This window comes from Triplophysa rosa, linkage group LG3 (assembly GCF_024868665.1).
Source record: "Triplophysa rosa linkage group LG3, Trosa_1v2, whole genome shotgun sequence".
Classification (NCBI taxonomy): Eukaryota; Metazoa; Chordata; class Actinopteri; order Cypriniformes; family Nemacheilidae; genus Triplophysa; species Triplophysa rosa.
Genome location: NC_079892.1, coordinates 10,268,123 through 10,290,455, shown reverse-complemented (window position 1 = coordinate 10,290,455; position 22,333 = coordinate 10,268,123). Strand labels below are relative to the sequence as shown.

At 38.9% G+C, this 22,333-nt stretch overlaps 3 protein-coding genes across 4 annotated transcripts in view; 1 reads left to right on the top strand and 2 right to left on the bottom strand.

Moving 5' to 3' along the window:
* Positions 1-6,418: 6,418 nt before the first annotated feature.
* On the bottom strand, positions 6,419-12,629 carry LOC130552298 (uncharacterized). Its single transcript, XM_057330517.1, has 18 exons — positions 12,380-12,629; positions 12,148-12,207; positions 11,314-11,430; positions 11,138-11,205; positions 10,771-10,942; positions 10,479-10,658; positions 10,299-10,366; positions 9,936-10,133; positions 9,674-9,757; positions 9,497-9,571; positions 9,282-9,372; positions 9,078-9,142; positions 8,905-8,967; positions 8,758-8,785; positions 8,490-8,727; positions 8,299-8,349; positions 8,063-8,171; positions 6,419-7,944 (listed from the first exon to the last, which is right to left on the bottom strand). Exons 2-18 carry the CDS (start codon positions 12,203-12,205, stop codon positions 7,864-7,866), a joined length of 1,746 nt encoding a protein of 581 aa, XP_057186500.1. The 5' UTR covers positions 12,206-12,207; positions 12,380-12,629; the 3' UTR covers positions 6,419-7,863.
* A 1,884-nt stretch (positions 12,630-14,513) lies between these two features.
* On the top strand, positions 14,514-19,460 carry acsbg1 (acyl-CoA synthetase bubblegum family member 1). The gene is made up of 13 exons (XM_057329838.1): positions 14,514-14,625; positions 14,795-15,067; positions 15,589-15,677; positions 15,934-16,054; positions 16,129-16,209; positions 16,287-16,436; positions 16,511-16,687; positions 16,768-16,946; positions 17,018-17,251; positions 17,796-18,013; positions 18,085-18,224; positions 18,294-18,540; positions 19,313-19,460. Exons 1-13 carry the CDS (start codon positions 14,617-14,619, stop codon positions 19,387-19,389), a joined length of 1,995 nt encoding a protein of 664 aa, XP_057185821.1. The 5' UTR covers positions 14,514-14,616; the 3' UTR covers positions 19,390-19,460.
* Positions 19,461-19,569: 109 nt separating this feature from the next.
* idh3a (isocitrate dehydrogenase (NAD(+)) 3 catalytic subunit alpha) overlaps positions 19,570-22,333 on the bottom strand; it is a 6,217-nt gene continuing 3,453 nt past the window's right edge. For both annotated transcript variants that reach the window (XM_057329841.1, XM_057329839.1), the window contains 7 exons: positions 22,068-22,255; positions 21,161-21,294; positions 20,891-20,993; positions 20,746-20,810; positions 20,578-20,662; positions 20,295-20,447; positions 19,570-20,192 (listed from right to left, as the gene is read on the bottom strand). In XM_057329841.1, the coding sequence (XP_057185824.1) occupies positions 20,109-20,192; positions 20,295-20,447; positions 20,578-20,662; positions 20,746-20,810; positions 20,891-20,993; positions 21,161-21,294; positions 22,068-22,255 (812 nt within the window). In that variant the 3' untranslated portion in view covers positions 19,570-20,108. The remainder of the gene's footprint in view (positions 20,193-20,294; positions 20,448-20,577; positions 20,663-20,745; positions 20,811-20,890; positions 20,994-21,160; positions 21,295-22,067; positions 22,256-22,333) is intronic.

The following is a 22,333-nucleotide window of genomic DNA, read 5'->3' as shown; positions in this document are numbered from 1 at the left end:
CTTCAGCTTTGAATTTTAAAAGCTGCTCAAGGTTACCTTGATGATGTTCATGCCCCCTAAAAGCCAATCCCTGCCTCGCCAGAAACATCTCACCCCCTATTATTTATTTTGAACAGATTAGCCTGCTGTGTCCTGACTGCACTGCTCAACTGTGTAGTAACAGGCCTGTTTTCATAGGCAGCAGTTGTAACAGCAACTTTGTGACCCTCTGATTTCTCATGCATGGAACATTTTTCAAGTGCTCTTTTCCAGTTTTTGGAAGCTGGGTCTATACTCTTGGCTTGTGCTGGTTTCCCGGTCTTAAAGTATTTAGCGCAGTGAAAACACAGAACACCATATACACCCATACTAACATGTAGCCAGGGATACTTCTCATAACATGATTTTTGAAATGTCAGTGTCTTTCATCACTTGTTTTTGCCAAACGTCAGGGTCAGGTTGATTTGGCTTTGTATATGTCATTATCGTGTCAACCTTCTCTTCCTCTGTGTTGTCTCCTGTCCCTCCTTGTTCTGTACCTGCTTCTTCTGTCTGCAATCTTACTTTCTCTCCTTCCTCAAGCTGTCTTTTTCTACTGTGGCTGCCCTCCGGCAGATCCTCACCTGACTGACTAGGGCCCTCCTCACTGTCATCAGGAATTGCCTGCAGGCCAGGAGGACAATGTTAACATTTTAAATCTTATCCTTTCAGTTGACCCTCTATACCCCAATAGAATTTCATAAAAATGTGAAATACAACATATTCCAGCGTATTCCGACTAAAACTACTAAAGTAATGGTTGGTCAGTATTTCACATGTCTAATAACTCAAAAACTATTTTAAAGTGTTAATTACAAGTTTGTTGCAATTTATAGATTAGAAATATTTACTTCAAATGATTTGTAACTAAACGAAACATCCATGTTTTCCATAGCCCTTCATTTAAGAGCGGGCATAAACATGATTTTGTAAACATGAACTATCAGGTGTGCAGATCTACATCCTCCGTATAAAAAACATGATTTCCAGCTAAAAGAGGATGTCAAAAAGGCTATTGGCTTTATTTGTGGCTTTCATAAACCTGGCACCACACAAATTTACTTGGGTTAGATGATAATGTTATGCCAGGACACTAATTTAGTCTTGCAAGTCCAGATAAAACATTGACAATTTTTTATTTATTTATCCAACCATTCGTTTTGTGTTAATTCGCTATTTGCCTCGGTCCACTCACCTAACTGCATAGTCATGCTCTCCACGTTTTGCCTTTGTTTGCTAAATGCAAAAGACTAGCTATGCAAAATAAATAACAAAGCTAACAGCTCCACATAAGACCCCGGGGGCGGGGTCAGGAGTTGTAGCAGGCTAGCAGCACACAGAGAGAACGTGAACGTCGGTGGCAGCACCACCGTGTGTGTTTATTTACAATAGAACAGTGTGTAGTGAGAACGTGGGTACAAAGTAATGTTGACCGGTAGATTATTACTGTGCGTCAGCCCCGACCCGATTCTAAAGCAGTGAGGGAAAAATAATTAAAGAGCGGCGGGCCTGTCCGTCACTACTTAGGCTAATGTACATGGCAGAAACCCTGATTAATCCTCAGATTTACCGATGTTTGTCGCCTTTCGTAGGGAGGGTGAGGGGGACGGATCGGAATCTGAGGGGGTCCTGTCCCACCCGTCCCCAGTGCCATCTGCGCGCCTGATCTGGGGGTATTCCAGAAAGCTGGTTATGTGACATACCCGGGTGAGTTTAAGGGTTAGTTAGGTGATAACCTCAACTTTTGGTTCCAAAAACAGAGGTAACTTTCAGGGTATGTAAGTAACCATAGCAACTCACTCTCTGAAGATAACCTGCTCCAAAATGAAGGTACAACTAAATAAAGGTAGATTTTTTAAGGAACATACAGAGAAGGAACAAAAAAGTGGTTTAAGACCCGATTCACATTTTGCGTCTAAAACCGCGCAGTTAAAGGTCAAGCCGTGCTGCTTTCTCTCTTTAAATGACCCGCGGTGCGTGCGCGGCACTCCGAAATGTTGAACTATTTCCACCTAGAAAAATGTGCGCGCCGCACTGCGTCGCCCCCTATTTGTGCGCGCATGCCACGCATCTACATTTAAAATAAAGAATATGCGCGCGGAAAAGATGCGAAATGTGAATCGAACCTAATACTGCCTTCAAAATAAGCCATGTGATCAAACACACACACAACACAATTTTGGTAAAATACCATGGTGGACACGTTAAAACAGTTACAAACATCTCAACACATCTACAGTTTATGTAACAAAGATAGCCATGATGAGTATATATTTAAATTATAGTATAAAATAAAGCAAATACGTAAAATATATATTTAATAAAATAATATATACATTTACATTTACGCATTTGGCAGACGCTTTTATCCAAAGCGACTTACATTGCATTATCCTATACATTTTGTTTCTAAGTATGTGCAATCCCCTGGGATAGAACCCACGACCTTGGCGTTGTTAACGCCATGCTCTTACCACGGAGCTACAGGATATAGCGTTTATAGTTTTATAGTGTTTATAACACAACTTAATTTTATGATTTTTAATCCCGCACTTTATACACTGATGCAGATTTAGGTCTTCTGTGAAAAAAAACTCGGATTTATAGCGTTATTTTACAGTCAAAAACTTTAAGCTTCCCAGCCGTTTCCATGGTGACTCGTGAAATCTTTGATCCATTGACAATGTCTTCATGTTGTTTCTGTGAGCGTGCGTTAACTCGGAATATCTTTCAGAAGGTTGATTAAACTTACTCTTCAAACGGGTTCTGGAACAGACATACCCCGAGTAAGCAAGGTTTGGGTTAATCAACCCAGAGTTTAGGGTTAAACTGACGGTAAATTACCCCTGCTTTCTGGAATACCCCCCAGGTGGCTTTAAAATGTTATTTCAAAGAAGTCGATGAGCATATATATTTATCATCTGATGGAGGAAATCCAAATACAGTGTGAATCTCTCCCTCAAACTGAAGCAGCAAAAGAGATAAAAACAGTGGGTTTTACAATCATAAACTCAATCACAACGATTGAATCGAAGAGAGTAAATAAAGTCTGAAACGATCAACCTCATAATCTGCATTTCATCACTGAGGATTTCTTGAAAATAGTGTAAAAATCTCTCGTGAACCCAATCTCATGTCTCATCTGGTCTTGTCGCACCTCTAGTGTCTAAACATCCAGCAGTCAAAAGCTGTGGGCCGCTTCATTCTGCATCATGTCTCGTTACTGATCTCTGTGTGATTCCACACCCCTTCCCTCATCATGTGATCCATTCAAAATAACTGCAGCCCAATTATGAGTATTTTAAAATGTAGTTCTTGATTTTCGCAATCTGATAATAACAATCCAGATGATATATAATCCGTTACTATCCAGGTCTGGGTACACTACAAGATGTACATTACAAGTTTAGATCTCTCTGTCAAGAAATGACTCGAGTCCATACTCAAAATATCAATACTGTTGTGAGTTAACATGTCAAGTCAACCATGAGGCAGATACAGAGATGAACAAGAAAAACAACAGGCAGGAGACAAAGTAATGATAAAATAAACTGAGTTTATTGTTTATTGAAGAGTGATGGAGAGCTACAGACAGACCCTATGATCATATATAGCACCTTTCACGTTTATAATCTCCATCTCTAGAGATCTGTCTGGCATATACAGATATTTACTCTGACTGTACGTTAAAACGTAAGTCATACTTATTTGTTATGCGTTTTACTATATCCATGTTTACTGTATAATAAGATAAATGTAAATAAAGAGTATCTGAATATATAACTGATTTAGAAACATGGTTCGGTATATTCAGGACAAATTCAGTGCATTTTTTCAACTTTTACTATTTTTACTCTTTTACTGGTGATCATTTAATTTAATTGTACTACATTAAATAAATCTGAGAAACATACAGCACACAAACACACACATAATATATATATAAATTATTGAAATATATCATCACCATGAAATAACATTTTGGTCTTATCGCCCACCGCAAGTAACAGAGCTGGACCATATAACAGTGTATACTTTTCTTTTCCTGGAAAAGATCTTTTCCAGATCTATAGACAGAGCGCAACACTCATAATCTGAAATCCTCCTTGTCATTTCTGACATTTTGACAACAAAAAACAGAACGATGTTTAAAAACTGCTATGTGACAAGGTGTACAGTAAACACACTAAAAACCCAGAACTACATTTTTATAAGCTGTCGACCCCAAAAAACAAGCGTTTAAGGACCCAAAAGTGGAGCGCAGCGAGTCATTTTTTAACAAAAACGATGGTGGGACAAGCTGTTAGCTATATTAGCTAATATTAGCACTGGCAAACATAACGTAACTGCATAGCTTTCTGCTTTATCCACAATCTAACAGTTGCATACTGTCAAAATGCTACAGCTTAGAGCTTAGTTTACAGAAATATAATAAATAAAACTGACATTTGGATATTTGACTTACCAGTCACAAAATGTTGACTGCACACGTATCGTTAGGCAAACCGAGTGTGTCAGGATCTTGCAATTTGTAACAATCAGCTTTAACAGTTAAGTTACAAAAGTTAAAATGGGGTCAGATTAGACTGTGTGAGATTAAAACAGTTAAAAGGACAAGTGATATAAATGATATAAGTAGGGATGTAACGGTATATCGAAGTATCGAGATAGCAAATCTTGTCGATATTATCGTGGTCGCATGACGATAGATATTCCAGGCAAAGCGTAGTTTTTTCAGCCGAATGGAGCGAGTTGAAGGTAGCGGGAACTACAATTCCCATCAACCCATGCGTGCCCATCATCCTCTGCGCTCTGCTGCCGCCCGCTACAGATCAAGTTGAGCGAAAATGGCGGATGCCGCTAGTGGCATAGAAACGGATTTACAAATTGTTGAAGCTAAAGCGAATTATAAATCGGATGTGTGGAAGCATTTCGGTTTTCCCGTGACAAGAAACGAGAAAGGAGAAAAGGTGACGGACAGACAAAAAACAATATGCAGACACTGCCAGACTGCGGTGAAGTACAATTCGGACAATACGACTAATATGACGAGCCATTTGTTACATCATCACCCCGAAAAGTTTCATGGAGATACGAGGAGCAAAAAAAAAAAGCAGTGAGTGAAGCAGTGAATGAGGTGAGTACCTGACTGTTTGTGAGTTGTTAAAAGTTGACAAACAACTCAAACTTTTTTCATGTTAATTTTTTCATGTTTCATGTTCTCAAAATGTTTTTGTTATTAATTTTTATGTTATTATGTTAGTTCCTGTTTCTTACTGACTTTACTGTTCTTTGCACTTTAAAATGACCTAATCTAATAAATGTGATCTTTGTTCAGTCATTGTTTAATAAACACTTATGCCACATTTTTCCAAGTCTTCATTTGTTTTGTTTTGTTTTCCTGCACAAAATTCAATAAATACCGTATCGTAGTCTCCATATCGAGGTACTATCGTATCGTGAAATGTTGATACCGTCACATCCCTAGATATAAGTGTGTATTTACAATGTTCACGTAAGACTTAAAACAACACACTAAAACTCAAGACTGCTAAAAGCATGGAACACAATACCATCCCCTAAAACAATCTAAAGGTCCAAGCAGGTTAAAAGTCAAAATATGAAGTGTTCACCAGTGTACATATAAATGCAAAAAAAGTTTAATCCAAAGTCAATGGAATAATAATCAAAGGGATAGTTCATCCTAAAAAATACAATTTGCTGTTTATTTATTCACCCCCAGACCATCTGAGATGTAGGCGACATTTTTTCTTGAATGGAACAAAAAAGACTATTTCTAGGTAAATCCGCAGCCCTCTGTGCTTCATATAATGAATGTGAATGGCTGCCATGCCTTCATGAGTTCTAAAAGCACATATATCCAACATAAGCGCGATCCCCGCGGCTCCTGGTGACATATTAACGTCTTGTGATGCAAATAAACTGAACGTCATTTATAAAATTATGAGCGGTTTTCTACAACTTGCCAAACGTATCCTGATCGCACTTCCTGACGCGTAAATGACGTATGCACGATCTCAAAGTAAACGGACACCAGTTTGTTTACAACGTAGAGGGATGACGCGTGTGCAGATCTTAAAATAAGTCATTTATGCGACAGGAAGTGCGATCAGGACGTTTGGTGCAAGTTGTAGAAAAACGCGAAAAACGCTCGTAATTTTATAAATGATGTTTCAGTTCAATTAATTGCAAATAACGATCGATTCGCTTCACAAGACGTTAATATGTCACCAGGAGCCGCGGGGATCGCGCTTATGTTGGATATATGTGCTTTTAGAACTCTTGAAGGCATGGCAGCCATTCACATCCATTATATGAAGCACAGAGGGCTGCGGATTTACCTATGAATTGTCTTTTTTGTTCTACTCAAGAAAAATGTCACTTACATCTCAGATGGTCTGGGGGTGAGTAAATAAACAGCAAATTGTATTTTTTAGGATGAACTATCCCTTTAATCCGGCGCTGCGCAAATCTATCGGCGTATGACATCAAAGTACCTCGAGAGTGATTCAAGAGCGCATTTAGGCCACGCCCACACGGGGGGTAAGCCATCCAACCCTCTCCATCAGTTGTAAGCTCGTACACAAACGCTTTCAGGCTCTCTCACGCTCTCACTCTGCCCAACTAAACAAATCTCACGCCAAATATCGCGACGTGCTTCCATGAATAAAGTTGAATGAACAAATTTCGGGACGAGCACGATCAGATAATCCACCCGGCTGGTTCGCTATCAGCAATCTCAGCATCTACCTTAACAGCTACAGTGAGAAGCACTACAAATAGACACAACTGTCTTACCCGCATTCTCTCTACAGCAGGCATCCCTCCACCACCCGGCTCTTCACCACGAATCAGAGTATACTCACTACAAACAACTAGACTAAACCGCTGAGAAACCGCCTCGTGAATTATCTATTGATGAATATCGCGCGCGTTTGAATTCAAATCCTCCCATAAAACGTATTCACATAGCCTACTGGGCTGGAGACTCAGGTTGAACGACGCGAGTGGGCGTGGCTTCAGCGGCAACAGCGGACACGACCCAAGCGTTTGAGAGCAGAGTGTCCTGCTTATTTTTCCAAGATTTTGATAACTTGTTTTTTCATAACTGAATAATTTTGGTTTTACTGTAAGTGTCAATAAGCTCTTTGCACTAATTTCAAGCCAGAAATCTTTCAACTCGTGTGAAAGACACGATTAAGGCAGATTTTGTGGCAATCGGGTCACCCAATTCGCATCATTCACATCGCCCAGCGCAAATTTGCATCGGTTTTCATCTTTGCATTGAATATGTATGTAATCTACTCGCGCAAATAATTTAATTCCCTTTTGGTGTGAACAGTGAACACTATTATTGACATACGGTTTGACACGTCCAGATATGTGAAGACACTCATGCGTGAAAATAAATAATTATTAAGTAATAATTACTGATTATACCAGAACTTAAACTGAAATCTTCTATGCATTTTCACAACCTTAACTATGACCATTTTCTTGAATTGTAATTAACAAATAAATTAATTAATCTAAGAAAGATATAATGAGATGTACCGCCCACTCCTACCTAGTAATAAGCTAGAATACCATAGCAACCCTCATTAAAAGAATAATAAACCCCAGCAATGACTAGAAACCAGAAAAAACACATTAGTAACACATAACCATCTGATACAGTCTACTAACGGCTAGTAACACCCTAACTAGAAAAAACACTTATATCTTACAATTCGAAGTCGGTTGATATGTAAAATAAATCTGAGTACCTGTCGGGAATACCTGCCCTGTCTTGATTCTTTTCACTTACAGTCTGATGTGAAGATCTCAGCCGTCCACAAGATCGCACATTCCTATGGACTTCATCCAGCCTATCAAGTCCTGAGGGTTCTCGAAGTGAAACGGGTCCTGTTACAAACACACACACACACACACACACAAGTGAAAACAACTTAAAATCTTTCCTAAGAAATCATGTACGAACACCTTGTTTACACGTATGTGAAAAAGAAGAGAGTAAACATACCTCTGGGTCCATATGGAACTTTTCATGCCACTCAGGAAGCATGAGGTTCAGACAAAGGTCTTTGTACTTTCCGTAGAATTCGAAAGTCTTCTCGATCCTCTCGTATTCTCTGTAGTCAGGTTGTATAACAGGGATGGTATTAATAATGGTAAAACAAGCTTTATCTGCATCTGTTTTCAAAGGATTGAAATGTGCAGAAATAGAAGCAAACTAATGGGATGTGTGTGTCTACATACAGTTCAGCGTGTACATCCGCATGAACAGCGAGTTTGTCCATCTCCTGAGCCCTGTTTAGAAAACATTATGTTCAGAATCATGTTTTTGGAAATATCGGCATCAAACAAATGCATGCATGTATACATACAGTGGTCCCACAATATCTGCAAATTAAAGCCTTTCTGAATGTACAACGATGAAAATGTCTTACATTTTTCTTTCATCAATGAAAGATTTCAATGTGAAGTGCAAATGTGTCCGCAGGTGGTGAAGTTTCCTCAGCAACTTGCAATTATCTGAGGTGATCCAAGAGTCTGTAGAGGCTGTTGACCGTTGATCTACATCATCCAATTGATTGCCGTTCTTCCGAGAGAAATCGCTCGATATCCGAGAGATCACAAGTAATTCCCTCGGTTTCCGAGAGCTCACAAGTAAATCGCTCGGTTTCCAAGAGCTCACATGTAAATCGCTCGGTTTCCGAGAGCTCACATGTAAATCACTCGGTTCCTGTTGACAATGAAAGAGAGAGGATGTTAGAAGAGCTCTGACACATCATGTCACTAAACAGGCTTAATACAAATGTTTGTATTCATTTGATCTTATCACAATACACGGTGTTCTCTTACTTCTCTCTGAAGAGCTTCAACATCGGAAATAATCCTCTGTATACACCGAAGATCCCAACATCCCTGTACAAAAATAAAGCAGGAACAACAGAAAAGGTTGAATACATTTTATAAGAGGGGTGACTTGTTAGAATAAAAAATGTAATATAGAACTGTACTGTACATGTTCATACCTCTGCCAGACGTCTGGTAAATATTTCAGATTCTTTGTTCTCCTGTTCTGGCGGGGAGTCAGGATCTGCAAAACAACATATTTAAATATTTCATGTCTCATGAAGGACCCTTGTGTATTACTCCACATACAATAAATGTTTTTATATTTCATTCAAATGCTACATTCTTGATTGAGAAAATAACACACGGGTCTTCTCACTCACCTCTGTAGTGCTGAGATTCAGCGCTCTTCTTGCGACCCTTCTTCCTTTTTACATCTCCCAATAAGATGCCCCACAGTTTACCAATTTCCTGCTGAAAAGAAAGAAACAGAGATTCTTAGAAGAGCTCTGACATCTGTCACTCATCAAAAGCATATTACAAATGTTCATGATTTGTTGCTTTTAAAAACTATAATGAATGAAATAAATATTCTTACCTCATGATCCTCTTCCACCTGTATGTCTGGCAAGTCTGGAAGTTTGGACAACCTCGAAAATCTGACGTCACTGGGCTGGTATAGACGATAGAACATAATGTTTACAATTTGTTTATATTGTCTGGAATATAAATGTATGTAAGAAAACTATGGATGCAATGCAGAACATATTCCTACATCTGTGACGCCGTCCTTTCTCCTCACTTTCGGGAGTTGTCTACACCAGGAGGAGAATGTTTCCTGATGTACAGAAGCCTTGTCCTGGTACATAAAAAACACCTTAATACGTAACAGAACACATCACACGTTTAATGTGCCGTATAAGAGGCGAGTTTCACTCACTACCAATTTACAAAAGCATCCCAGAACATATCAAAAACAAATTCAGATATTTCCAAATAAACAAACTCCACTTTGAACCCTCATATGGTGTACTCACCTTCTTTTCTTCTTTATATTGTTTGCAAAAAGCAAACCATTCAGAAGATCGCTGTGGGGCTTCAGCATCTGCGATCTCAGAGGTCCCGTCAGTTGGGTCCAAATCTGCATCGCAGTCATGTGTGCCCCATATATCCGGCAGTTGCACCGGTCTCTTGCACCAGGTGGAAAACGTATCCCGGTGTGGTGAAACGTTGTCCTGGGACATTAAAAAGCACATTAGACCATAACTGGTGTTGTATAAGAGGCGAGATTACAAAAGCATCCTCCTTTCATACAGAACATCTCAAAAACAAATATAGATACTTGTATGTAATCCTTGGGGCCAAATAACCAAACACCCCTTTCATGTGATAACACTCACCTTCTGCTCTTTACCAAAATTCCTGCAGAGAAAACTCCTGCCGGATGGAGGGTGTGGGACAGGGACACCTGCAGAACATCAGATTTATTACACCTCATGTACTTTACTTTACACTCAAGCGTTTTCTATATTAAGATATTAGTTTAGATTCTGAATTTAACATTGGGTTTACAAGCTCACCGTTTTGGTTTGTCATGGGGAGAGCAGTGGATTGCTGGGAGCCTGTGTTCCCAGCTTTCTTCCCCTTTGAGATACGGGGAAGGATTTTGTGGGCCACAGGCTCCATCTTGGAGATCCTGCTAGGTGGTGGCAGCGGCACCCGGACTGTATCACAGTCCTTTGTCCTCGGTTGCACAACACCTGCATAACATCAGATTTATTACACCTCATGTATTTTACTCACACTCATGCTTTTCTTTATATTAAAACGATTGTTTTGATTCCGACTTTAATATCGGTTTTACAAGCTCACCGCTAATTATCTTCCTCTGGTCCATCTTCTTCGAGATGGGGGGAAGAATTTTCAGGCCCGCAGGCTTCATCTTGCAAGATGATGGGTGCGGGACCTCATCACACATGCTAAGGTGATGTGGCAGCTTTCTGCACCAGGTGTTGATTGTATCCCGGTACGGAGAATGGTTGTCCTGTGACATAAAAAAAACAAATTAGAACACAACGCAGCTGTTTAACGTGCTGTATAAGAGATGAGTTTCGCTCACTACAAATTTACAAAAGCATCCTACTTTTATACAGAACATATCAAAACAAATTGAGACATCTGTATGTAATACTTCTGGCCAAATAACCAAATGACATTCGGATGTGATTGATGTACTCACCTTCTGCTCTTCCTGAAATTTTTTGCAGAAAGCTCTTCTGCCACGTGGAGGGTGTGGGACAGCGACACCTGCATAACATCCCAGTTATTACACCTTATGTATTTTACTTCACACCAAAGCGTTTTTATATATTGAGATATTCATTTTGATTCTGAATTTTGGTTTTACAAGCTCACCGCTAATGATCTCCCCACAGTCCACCTCATTTAAGATGGAGGGAAGATGGTCACTGCCCGCAGGCTCCATACTGGAGGTCCCATTAGCTGGTGGGTGCGGGACCAGTTCACCTTCACCTGCAAAACACAATGATTTCATTTTCAGCATTTCTATAGGATTTGGCAAATAAAATAAACCATAAATGCAGAACACAGATAAGAAAGGGTGAATCCTAGCATGCACACACACTTTAATGTTTCCTAAATGATCAGAATGTTTATTGTCCTTGTTTACTCTTCACGTCTGTCTTATATTTGGTGTTGGCTTTATTTACTTTATAGTTCCATGTTCTTAGTTTAATTTGATTATTTTATACATTATTGAAATAAACAGATTTACAATCAAGTGTTTTGGGGCAACTTATGTGGCAGAGACTGTTGAAAATACCTCCAATAACAGCACACAAAATACTAATTTACTGTATTTTCTAACGATTAAACAAACATATTCACAAAATATAACAAAAGTTGTGATAGGAGCAACATCTCGACGGGCCTCATTACATGTCATTACACATTAATATCGTATAACCGCATCTACAGGTTGTTCTTTAACCAACAAAATGCAACATTCTGCCCCTAAACAACACATAATGTATTAAGGGCATCATTAAAGTGACTTTACATGAAAAAGATTTCATTAGGAAACGATTGGCGTAGTTGAGTGATTTTGGAACAAACAGGACAAATGCACCACATACTTCCACAAAAACAGCATAAACTTACAACTGTAAAAGTCAATATCAAATATGACAGAAATTTGATTAAAATGACTAAAAGAGTGACAAAATTTACCAGAATGAACTTGCTGTTCGGTGACGCGATTGAAACGCCTAAATCCCTTCTTGATCATCTCTGCGAAATGAAAAATAAACATTTACTGACAGATTCGCAACGATTTCACTTGATCTTAAAAACTTTTCCATCGGTTACAGATTACAGAAATACATATCAAAAGATTCATATATGAATTTATCAAGGAAAAACTGGAATATTTGTGAACGAAAATGAACGTTTCATTACTCACTCGCTGATGCTTCCAAACTCTGTTGTTTGCGAAAGCGCCGAGCAACAGATGTAAAATCCGACGATCCTTTCTACTAAAACAAGCCGATCTGCAGTCGCTTTTAAGCAAGACAAACCAAACTGAAATCTCGCCGACGCTGCTGATAAGATCGTTCTAAGCTATATGACGCAACAGTCACTGTGACTGACTGAAGCAAGCCGTTACACCCGAGCTCTTATATACCCAGCGCGGGTGACGTCAACCAGGCTATTTGCATAGACCTGTGATGTGAGTAGGGTTATCACGGTACCATAAACATGTCATACGATACTATACCATCTGAAGTATCTCGATACCAAGTAGTATCACGATGCTGTGCCACATAATTCAAATCTATACAAAAAACACAGATTTAGATTAAACATTTTGTATTTACTATAGTAAACTGTATTATACTTTGCACTAGAATATGTTGTTGTATTAACTGTAGTAATTGGATAAATTGTAGCAAATACATTTACATTTAGTCATTTGTAAATACTATAAATACTGTAGTATACTTAAATATTTACTATGATAAGACTCAAAAACATAGTATCTATGAGTTTTAGTAGTTTACTGTAGTAAATACTAAAGTACACTAGATCATTTTTCACGTAGGAACTAATTCAAATGTTGGACAAATTTAATTGATACAGCAGTCTTTATAAAGGGAAATATTAGGCTTACTTTAAATGCAGAACTAAAACGGCCAGTAGGTGGCGTCAATTTTCCACTGAGTTAGTGAATCATTTAACCAACAAATCGCCAATTTGAATCATTAACTCGTCCGAGACTTTCAAAACACACTCATTTTGGAGATAAACACCGCAAAAAGGCAGATGTAAGTGTTCAAATAAATATTAATGCGCGTATGCATCATTAACTACGATACTACCGTTTCAAAAATAGAGAGGCATCGCGGGACTGAATTGTTAGCTATCATACTAGCTCTACAGTGGATCGAAGAAGTCCAACCGGAAAGAACTGTGATATGCAGTGATTCCATGACTGCGCTCACTAGTCTACTAAGTGGTAAATCTGAAGCTAGGCAAGACTTAGTATTTGAAGTTTTACAAAGTTTGTTTAGAATAAGGCAGTTAAGGATAGAGGTAAATTTCCTCTGGGTACCTGCACATGTGGGTGTGGATGGAAATGAAGAAGTAACTTAGACTTGCTTGCAAAGAAAGCATTAAATCATCCACAAGTAGAAATTAAGTTAGCTTTAAGTAAAGATGAATTCAAGAAAGTGATATTATCTGAAGTAAGAAAGAAATGGCAAACGTTATGGAACAGTGGGTTTAAAGGAAGACATCTTTTCCAGATTCAGGAGTATGTTGGAAATGAGAGGAAAAGATATGGAAATAGGAAGAAGGATGTCATTATTCAAGACTAAGAATTGGACATACAGCATTAAACTATAGTCTTTTTTAAAATAGGTAAGCATGAATCGGGAAAGTGTGACAAATGTGGAGAATTAGAAACAGTGAGGCATATCCTTAATGAGTGTTCTGCATATGAAAGAACGGAACATCTGCCTTAAACGGTTTAGCCCCTACCTACATAACAGAGCTTCTACCACACTACAACCCATCACGCTCTCTAAGATCTCAAACTTTTGATAACACCTAGAATAACTAAATCCACCAAAGGGGGTAGAGCTTTCTCATACACCTTAACTCTGGAATAGCCTTCCCGATACTATTCGAGGGTCAGACACACTCCCAATTTAAATCTAGATTAAATTCACATCTTTTCAGCCAAGCATTCACTTAATGCAAAATATGCTAAATAAACCACCGGGAGACTGCATTTATTAGATATTATTTACTAGAATAATCTTGATTGTTCTATAAACACCATGCACTGTGCTGTTTTTTACCGTTTTTCAGTTTTTCTCATTTTCTCCTGTTAAGCTGCTTTGGAACAATGCACATTGAGAAAAGCGCTATATAAATAAAATTGAATTGAATTGAATTGAATTGAAAGGGAGAGATTCCAATTAAGTGACTGCCAAGACTGCCAGAGCTTTATTACTTAGTAACCTCGACACGTCATGGTATGAGCTTGCAATGCTGCTGAGCAGTTGCACCATGTGATTCATGTGAACAGCAGAGAGAGACAGAGTCTGGTGTCCTCTAGGGCAACGTCCCCATTCTGTGTTTCAGACTGGTTATATTAGGGGCCCATGACAGACCCTTTCGAGCAGACGGTGAAAGATGGATATTGTAAGTAGTGATTATTTGTTTTTTGCTTTGTGTTATTGTGATGAGAGCTTGGCCATATCGTAGACTGCAAAATGATGGTTTGTGCTTACAAATTTGATGGAACATTAAAACTCTAGTGCATGATTGAAATGTTACGTATTTTGCTGTGGTCATTTCCTATTCAATGCAGCAGAGTAAAAAGAGCGCTGAGGAGGTTCTGGAAGGCGCAGAACTGGCCCCAGCCCAATCTCTATGGACCACAGAGGACAGCGGATCAGTTCAGCTGAGAATAGATGAACTCTGTCCAGAACAACCCATTACAGTTCATCAGATGTTTATGCGCTCGGTTAAAAAGTACGGAAACCTGCCTGCCCTGGCAACCAAGAGGGGAAACAACTGGGAAAAAATCACCTTTTCGGAATATTATCACCTCTGTCGAATGGCGGCCAAAAGCTTTTTAAAGGTGATCTGGATGATGAAACGTTTGTAAACATGTTATTCTCCACATAACTAATGAATTCAACTACACACACTGTATCTAAGAAAAAGTATCGATTTTGTGGATAAAGCTTAGGGCTGTCACAATATACTGTCATTCACACATTCATTCAATTTTTATTGTTCTAGAAATAAAATAAGAATTTACACAAATAATTGCATTTCTTAAAGGGATAGTTCACCCAAAAATGAAATTTCTTTCATCATCAATGTTGGTAACCAAACAATGGTACCCATTCAATTGCTTTGCTTTAGTGTCCATACATTAAAAGTGAACGGGTGGCGGCGCCGTTCGGTTACCAACATTCTTCAAAATAGCTTCTTCTGTGTTCTGCAGAAGAAATACAGTCATACAGGTTCGAAATGACATGAGGGTGAGTAAACGATGACAGAATTTTCATTTTTGGGTGAACTATCCCTTTAAGTTATTGTATGCATGAATGTACCTATGAGAATTAATACATGCATGTTGAATCATTTCTTTAGCTCGGTCTGGAGAGGTTCCACAGTGTAGCCATCCTGGGGTTCAATTCATCCGAGTGGTTTATATCTGCTGTTGGAACTGTCTTTGCAGGGTGAGAAAAACATTCAAAGCGCTTCCACGCCACGGTTAACCCTGGCTTAAGCAACATTTTATATATTTAAAACGTGTATTCATTTTGCTAATGTAAAATCATGATGCCTAATGGATGCGGTGTCAATGAGCTCAGGGTTTCAGGCTCAATCCAGGGAAACTTTTAAAGATTTTTAATATTTTTAAATGTAAAAGGAAACATTGTTTTACCAAATTAGAGGTAGATGTGCCGAGTAACATCATCATTTTTTTGACAGGGGTATAATGATGGGCATCTACGCCACAAACTCACCGGACGCCTGCCTCTATGTTGCAAGTGACTCCAGAGCCAATATCATTGTTGTGGAAAATCAAAAGCAGTTGGATAAGATTTTGCAGGTAACGTAACATTAGGTCTTTATGTTTTTCTAGAACATACGCTGAGAAATCTAATGCTTGTGTTTTATTTATAGTTAAAGGGTCAGCTGCCGCACTTGAAAGCCATAGTACAATATTCAGGATCTTTGCAGGAAAAGTTACCCAATGTTTATTCGGTGAGTGTCCAATGTGAGTTCGTATGGGTCACAATGTCACCCAAATGATTACATTGACATTTGACGTTGTTTGACAGTGGGAGGAGTTTATGGCACTGGGCCGGGAAGTTGCAGACCAAGAACTCGATGACATCATCTGTAGCCAGAGAGCCAATCAGTGCTGCGTTCTCATTTACACGTCTGGGACTACAGGCGTGCCGAAAGGAGTGATGCTCAGCCATGACAACGTAAGCCATTATTGTGTCTTTCACAAGAGTTAAAATGTAGTCTTATAGTTTATCGAGGATTTTGCGTTTTACAGATCACATGGACTGCCCATCATGCCAGCAGAGCTGGAGATATGCAGCCGGCTGAGACTATGCAAGAATCAGTTGTCAGCTATCTTCCATTGAGCCACATTGCCGCTCAGATATATGACCTGTGGACGGGGATCCAGTGGGGTGAGCTTGTGTACTTTGCTCAGCCAGATGCTCTTAAGGTAAATATGGAATTTCAATTATTATACAGGATAAAAGTGAACTATGCATTATTCTGATTTAGGTTTTTTTCACCATTCAGGGGAGTTTAATAGACACACTAAGAGAAGTGACCCCTTCGTCCCACATGGGTGTTCCTCGTGTCTGGGAGAAAATCATGGAAAAGATCAAAGAGGGGATTTCACAGTGTGGATACGTGAAGAGAAAATTGGTGACATGGGCCATGTCTGTCAGCCTGGAGGCGAATCAAAGACTCACAAAGTATGGATGGTGGAACTACACTGAAGATTTTCATAATGTTTATGATGTTCTGATCATTGTCTTCACAACAGGGATGAGGAGAAATCCTTCCTCTTCACGTTCGCCGATAGTTTGGTCTTGCAGAAGATTCGTGCCGAGCTGGGCTTTTCCTGCTGTCAGAAGGTATTCTCGGGGGCCGCTCCTATTGGAAGCGAAACACTACAGTTCTTCCTCGGCCTTAACTTACGGCTGTATGAAGCCTACGGCATGAGTGAAAGCTCGGGACCACACTTCATGTCCAGTCCACATGCATACAGATTTCAAAGGTACGTCTCTTTCGGTCTTTCAGCCAAAGATTGTAATTTCTTTATGTAGAAAAAAGTTGAACTTTGTAGAAGGCATTAAAGGAACAGTTCACCCCAAAATAAAATGATTTACTCGCCCTCGAGTTGTTCTAAATCTGTATAAATTGATTTGTTCTGATGAACACAGAGCAAGATATTTGGAAGAATGCTTGTAACCAAACAAGGTTCTTGGCCACCATTGACTATCATAGTAGGAAAAATGACAATGGTAGTCAAAAGTGCCCCAGAACTGCTTTCCTACATTCTTCAAAATATCTTCTTTTGTGTTCAACAGAACAAAGAAATTTATAAAGCATTTTTCCTACTATGGTAGTCAATGGTGGCCAAGAACTGTTTGGTTACAAGCATTCTTCCAAATATCTTTCTCTGTGTTCATTAGAACAAAGACATTTATACAGATTTGGAACAACTTGAGGGCGAGTAAATGATGACAAATTTTTATTTTGGGGTGAACTGTCCCTTTAATGCTCATATTCATAATATTAGTTTTTAACTTGTTCTGTAGTTGTGGTAAGGTGGTTCCAGGCTGTAGATATAAACTAGCAAATGTAGATGCTGACGGCATTGGAGAGGTGTGTTTCTGGGGGCGTAATGTCTTCATGGGCTTCCTTAACATGGAGGATAAAACAAAGGAGGCTTTTGATGAAGACGGCTGGCTCCATTCTGGAGACTTGGGAAGGGTGGATGAAGATGGCTTTCTTTACATCACTGGAAGAATAAAAGGTAATATATACACTTGTTCTATTTTAGGATTTAATCACATCTCGATTAAGTTCTTCATTTTTTTCATTCAGAGCTCATCGTCACAGCTGGAGGAGAGAATATCCCCCCTCTTCCCATAGAAGATGCCGTCAAACAGGAACTGCCTATAATCAGCAACGCCATGCTGATTGGAGACAAGAGGAGATTTCTTTCCATGTTGCTAACACTAAAGGTTAATTTTGCCTAGAGAACAGACACAATACGGCTATAAACCATTAAAACTACTCTCTTTCTTTAATAGTGTACAGCTAATCCAAAAACAATGGAGCCCACGGATATTCTCAGTTTAGAGGCTGTAAAATGTTGTGAACGGTTAGGAAGTCAGGCAACAAAAGTGTCAGACATCACCGGAGGGAAAGACAAGCTGGTGTACCAGTCAATTGAAGAGGGTATTGCACGGGTCAACTCAAGAGCAACGTCAAACGCCCAGCGCATTCAGAAATGGACCATACTGGAAAAAGATTTCTCAATTGTTGGAGGAGAACTAGGTAAGTGCTGTATACTCGCCATTAGGTTTACCAGATGTGTATATTTGTAAATATCCTCACCCCACAGATTGTGAAAACAAGCAAAATCATTGGCAGTAATGCATTGACAAAGGGTTTCTGTGATTTCACAGCGAAGTTTATATTTAAAGTTTGTCAAAATCTTAAACGTGTCAATATGAGACTCTAAAATCCTGATATTTACATTTATTTATTCATTTGGCAGACGCTTTTATCCAAAGCGACTATACTGATATAAATCAGTATTTTTGTCTGTATATACAGAAGATACCAAAAACATGGACGCTTACATAGAATAAAAAACTATTTACAGAAATGATCTGTAAAGCTACAAGAATATTTTGTAGCGTGTTTTCACACCTTTCTCCTATATTTGGTTTCAGCGGCAACAACATAAACGTTATGTGGCCCAGACTTAACTTCCGGTAGACCTCCACAAAGAATCAACAACTTTATTAAGTAGTTTTAATCTAATTTAATACAATTAATATACAATAAAATATTAATTTAAATTAAATATAAAACAAATAGTTATATTAAAGCCGAACACAGACCGGAAATTAACTTCTGACCAGGCGCTTGCGTCCGATGAAACCATCTGTAGATTTCCATTGAAAGTGCATTACTGATCTTTTTCTGGGGCTGAATTTTTTTTGTGATTTTTCACATATATTAAAGATAGAACAATACTTTAACTTCGTAGTATTAATCCCTTTGACCATAATAAGAGATCTAATTTATACTCTCTTTTCAGGACCTACAATGAAACTACGCCGCCCTGTGGTGTTATGGAAGTATCACAATGAAATAGAAAGTTTCTACAGAAAATGAAAAAATTCTATAAAACAGGATTACGTTCATTTTTATGGCCTTACTAAATATAATATTTAAACTGGTGTTGTATTTTCAAAACGTTAAATATTATATGAAGTGCAATATGTGTTTCTGTGTTTTGCTTATGGATTTTTGTGAAATTCTAAACAGGCATAATATGAAAAATAAAGAGATACATTGTTTTGCCCATGAAAATAGAAGTTTATATTCCAACTACATTCATGTCTTAATAGTATCAACCATTTCACAATTGATGCATAAAGTCAATAGAGCGTCAAAACGTACATCTGAAGAATATCATTTAGAAATGACCTTGTAATGATACATTTATCACTCTTACAACCAAAAACCAGAAATCATTTAAAATAACGGTTAACATAATCTATTTGTTATTCTAATTTGCACAAGATTACTCTGTCATAAACCACATGACAGGGTGGCAAATTAAAATACATCAACCCAGAAAATATCCAGTCAATAAATAGAGTATAGATTATGCAATTCCTTTTTGACAGATTAAAACAGCTCACAAATACAGTCACCAAATGACGAGTGTAAGACAGTACTTTGTGGTTTTGGAGAAAATACATAGACACTTAGGAGATAGAATTGTGCGCAGATATGAGAATGATACGAAGATTAACTTTTTTGAGTGTCTGTCCTTTATGGATTAGATCCAAACACAGTTGGCATTAATATTCGACAAAGCCACATTATCAGTCCATGTCCTGCACCCTTCTGCAAATATCACCCGTGAATTCTGAGCACTTAGAGTTTCCACCAAGATCTTTGGTCAGGACCTGTGACATAAAAATGAACAAAACAGTTATTGAACGTGAACGGAAACCTTTTTCTTAAAAAGCAAATAATCTTACAATGATAATGACTGGTGCAAATCTTACTTTCTTGTCTCGTATAGTGTCAAAACAAGAGGTCTCGATCTTTTGAGCGTGACTGTGCAGTCCCATGTGGCGCAGCATCATGACGGCGCTCAGCAACAGGGCGGTGGGGTTGGCCAGATCTTTGCCTGCAATATCAGGGGCGGTTCCGTGTACCTGTCACAACATAGTGAAAGAGCCTTAAAATGCATACGTAATGTAAAAGTTGAGAGCATCACAATTGTGATATTTGACTACTTCATTGCAAGGCCAGTTTTAAGGCTGTGTAAAAAGATCAAATACGTACTGATTCAAATATAGCAACTCCGTTGGCTCCAATGTTTCCACTAGGTGTGACTCCAAGACCGCCAATCAATCCGGCACATAAATCACTGAAATACATAAATATGGAAAAATAAGATGCATTTTAAAGTCAGAGCAAATCCTATATAACCTTTATATTCTGATAACTCGCCTCAAGATGTCTCCATAAAGGTTAGGCATGACCAGCACATCAAACTGAGAGGGATCTTGCACCATCTAGTGGAGTCACAAAACACGGTTAGCGAGTTCATAACAAACCATTAGCTATGAGTACCTTTAGATAAATATTTACATACATTGAGACAGACTGTATCCAGGTACATCTCTGTGAATTTTATGTCCTTGAAATTCTCAGCCACCTCTCTGCACTTCCGCAAGAACAGCCCATCGGACATTCTCCTACGGCACAGAACAACAATTGAAAACCTAAGCGTTTTGTTGGTCTTTGGACATAAATAACAAGATTTAAACTACAAAGAATCCTATTTGTGGCATTATCACACAGAATCTACCTTTTAAGTCCATTTCAGTTTGCATCTTCGTCAACATTTTAAGGCGAAACTCACATGATGTTGGCTTTGTGAACTGCCGTGACGCTGTTTCTTTGGTTATTCCTGGCGTATTCGAAGGCGTACTCAGCGATGCGTTTGCTGGCGTCTTCTGTGATCAGCTTAATACTTTGCACAACACCATCCACAATCTGAACCAAAGTCACACACACAACAAAAACACCACTGAGATCATATCCACCACAAATAAAAACGCCACAAACCTTTGTTCACATATGGAAAAAATGACTCTTTTCTGTGCAAATCTGTGGTATGCACAGCAAGTGTCATATTGCTGATATGAACAAGTAAATTTGTTTAATATCCATTCGTCAGCCCGTTTACGTATAGACATTGTTCATACAAAGACAAAGGAAAGATTGCATGAATGGAACACGATGACACCAACCAAGGTCATTTTCACATGTAACTCTCACGCACGATGAAGTGGGACCAGAGACGACTGATTTATGACATCAGTGTAGCACCTACCTAATGAACAAACAGCCCTGATATATGAGCCGTGTGCCCACTGAACTCCCGCTAGCGCTGCGTGAGAAACTGTTCAAAACAGCATTAGACGGCACAGGTGCTGATGACAATAAGGCAACCTTTGACACGTGATTGCAGTCTGCCAATCAGCTGCTGGGAAAGATCTCGGTTACTGCACAAAGGTCATCCTAAGGGGGCCCGGTGCTCTAAAGGGTATAAATAAACTTAAACAGTTGCAATAAGAAGCATGTGAACAGTGTATCCTGAGCCAAACCAGTTTGAGAAATTTTGGTATGACCTCAAGGGTGCGATTTACTGTAAAGAGTTCGCATGCTTTTTCGTGCAACTGTGGGGCTTTGAAATAGAAATTTAGATTTGGAAAAAACAGGCCTGGGATGAGAGTTAGATAGTTAAGAGGGCTGCACAAACATACCACGTGTTCAATGCCGCTGTATTCTCCTTCTGTGTTTTCCCGAATGGTGACCAGATCGACATCAGTGTAGGGCGTCTTATAGCCTTCAATGGACACGCAAGGACGCACGTTGGCATACAGGTCAAAGGTCTTCCTCAGCAGCAGGTTCATGGACGGGTGACCGGCAGCAATGGGTGTTTTCAGGGGCCCTGCGGTAAAAAAATACAGGTGAAATTTGACAGTAAGAAATTAAAAGATTTGAATACAAAAGGTGCGAGATATCAACC

Coding starts and splice junctions, on each gene's coding strand:
- LOC130552298 (XM_057330517.1), bottom strand. CDS start 12,205: ATGATCAAGAAGGGATTTAGGCGTTTCAATCGCGTCACCGAACAGCAA. Junction 10,659..10,770: donor CCAGAGGAAGATAATTAGCG/GTGAGCTTGTAA, acceptor GATGTTATGCAG/GTGTTGTGCAACCGAGGACA. Junction 7,945..8,062: donor AGTTCCATATGGACCCAGAG/GTATGTTTACTC, acceptor TGTTTGTAACAG/GACCCGTTTCACTTCGAGAA.
- acsbg1 (XM_057329838.1), top strand. Junction 18,014..18,084: donor CATCACTGGAAGAATAAAAG/GTAATATATACA, acceptor TTTTTCATTCAG/AGCTCATCGTCACAGCTGGA. Junction 18,541..19,312: donor AATTGTTGGAGGAGAACTAG/GTAAGTGCTGTA, acceptor CTCTCTTTTCAG/GACCTACAATGAAACTACGC.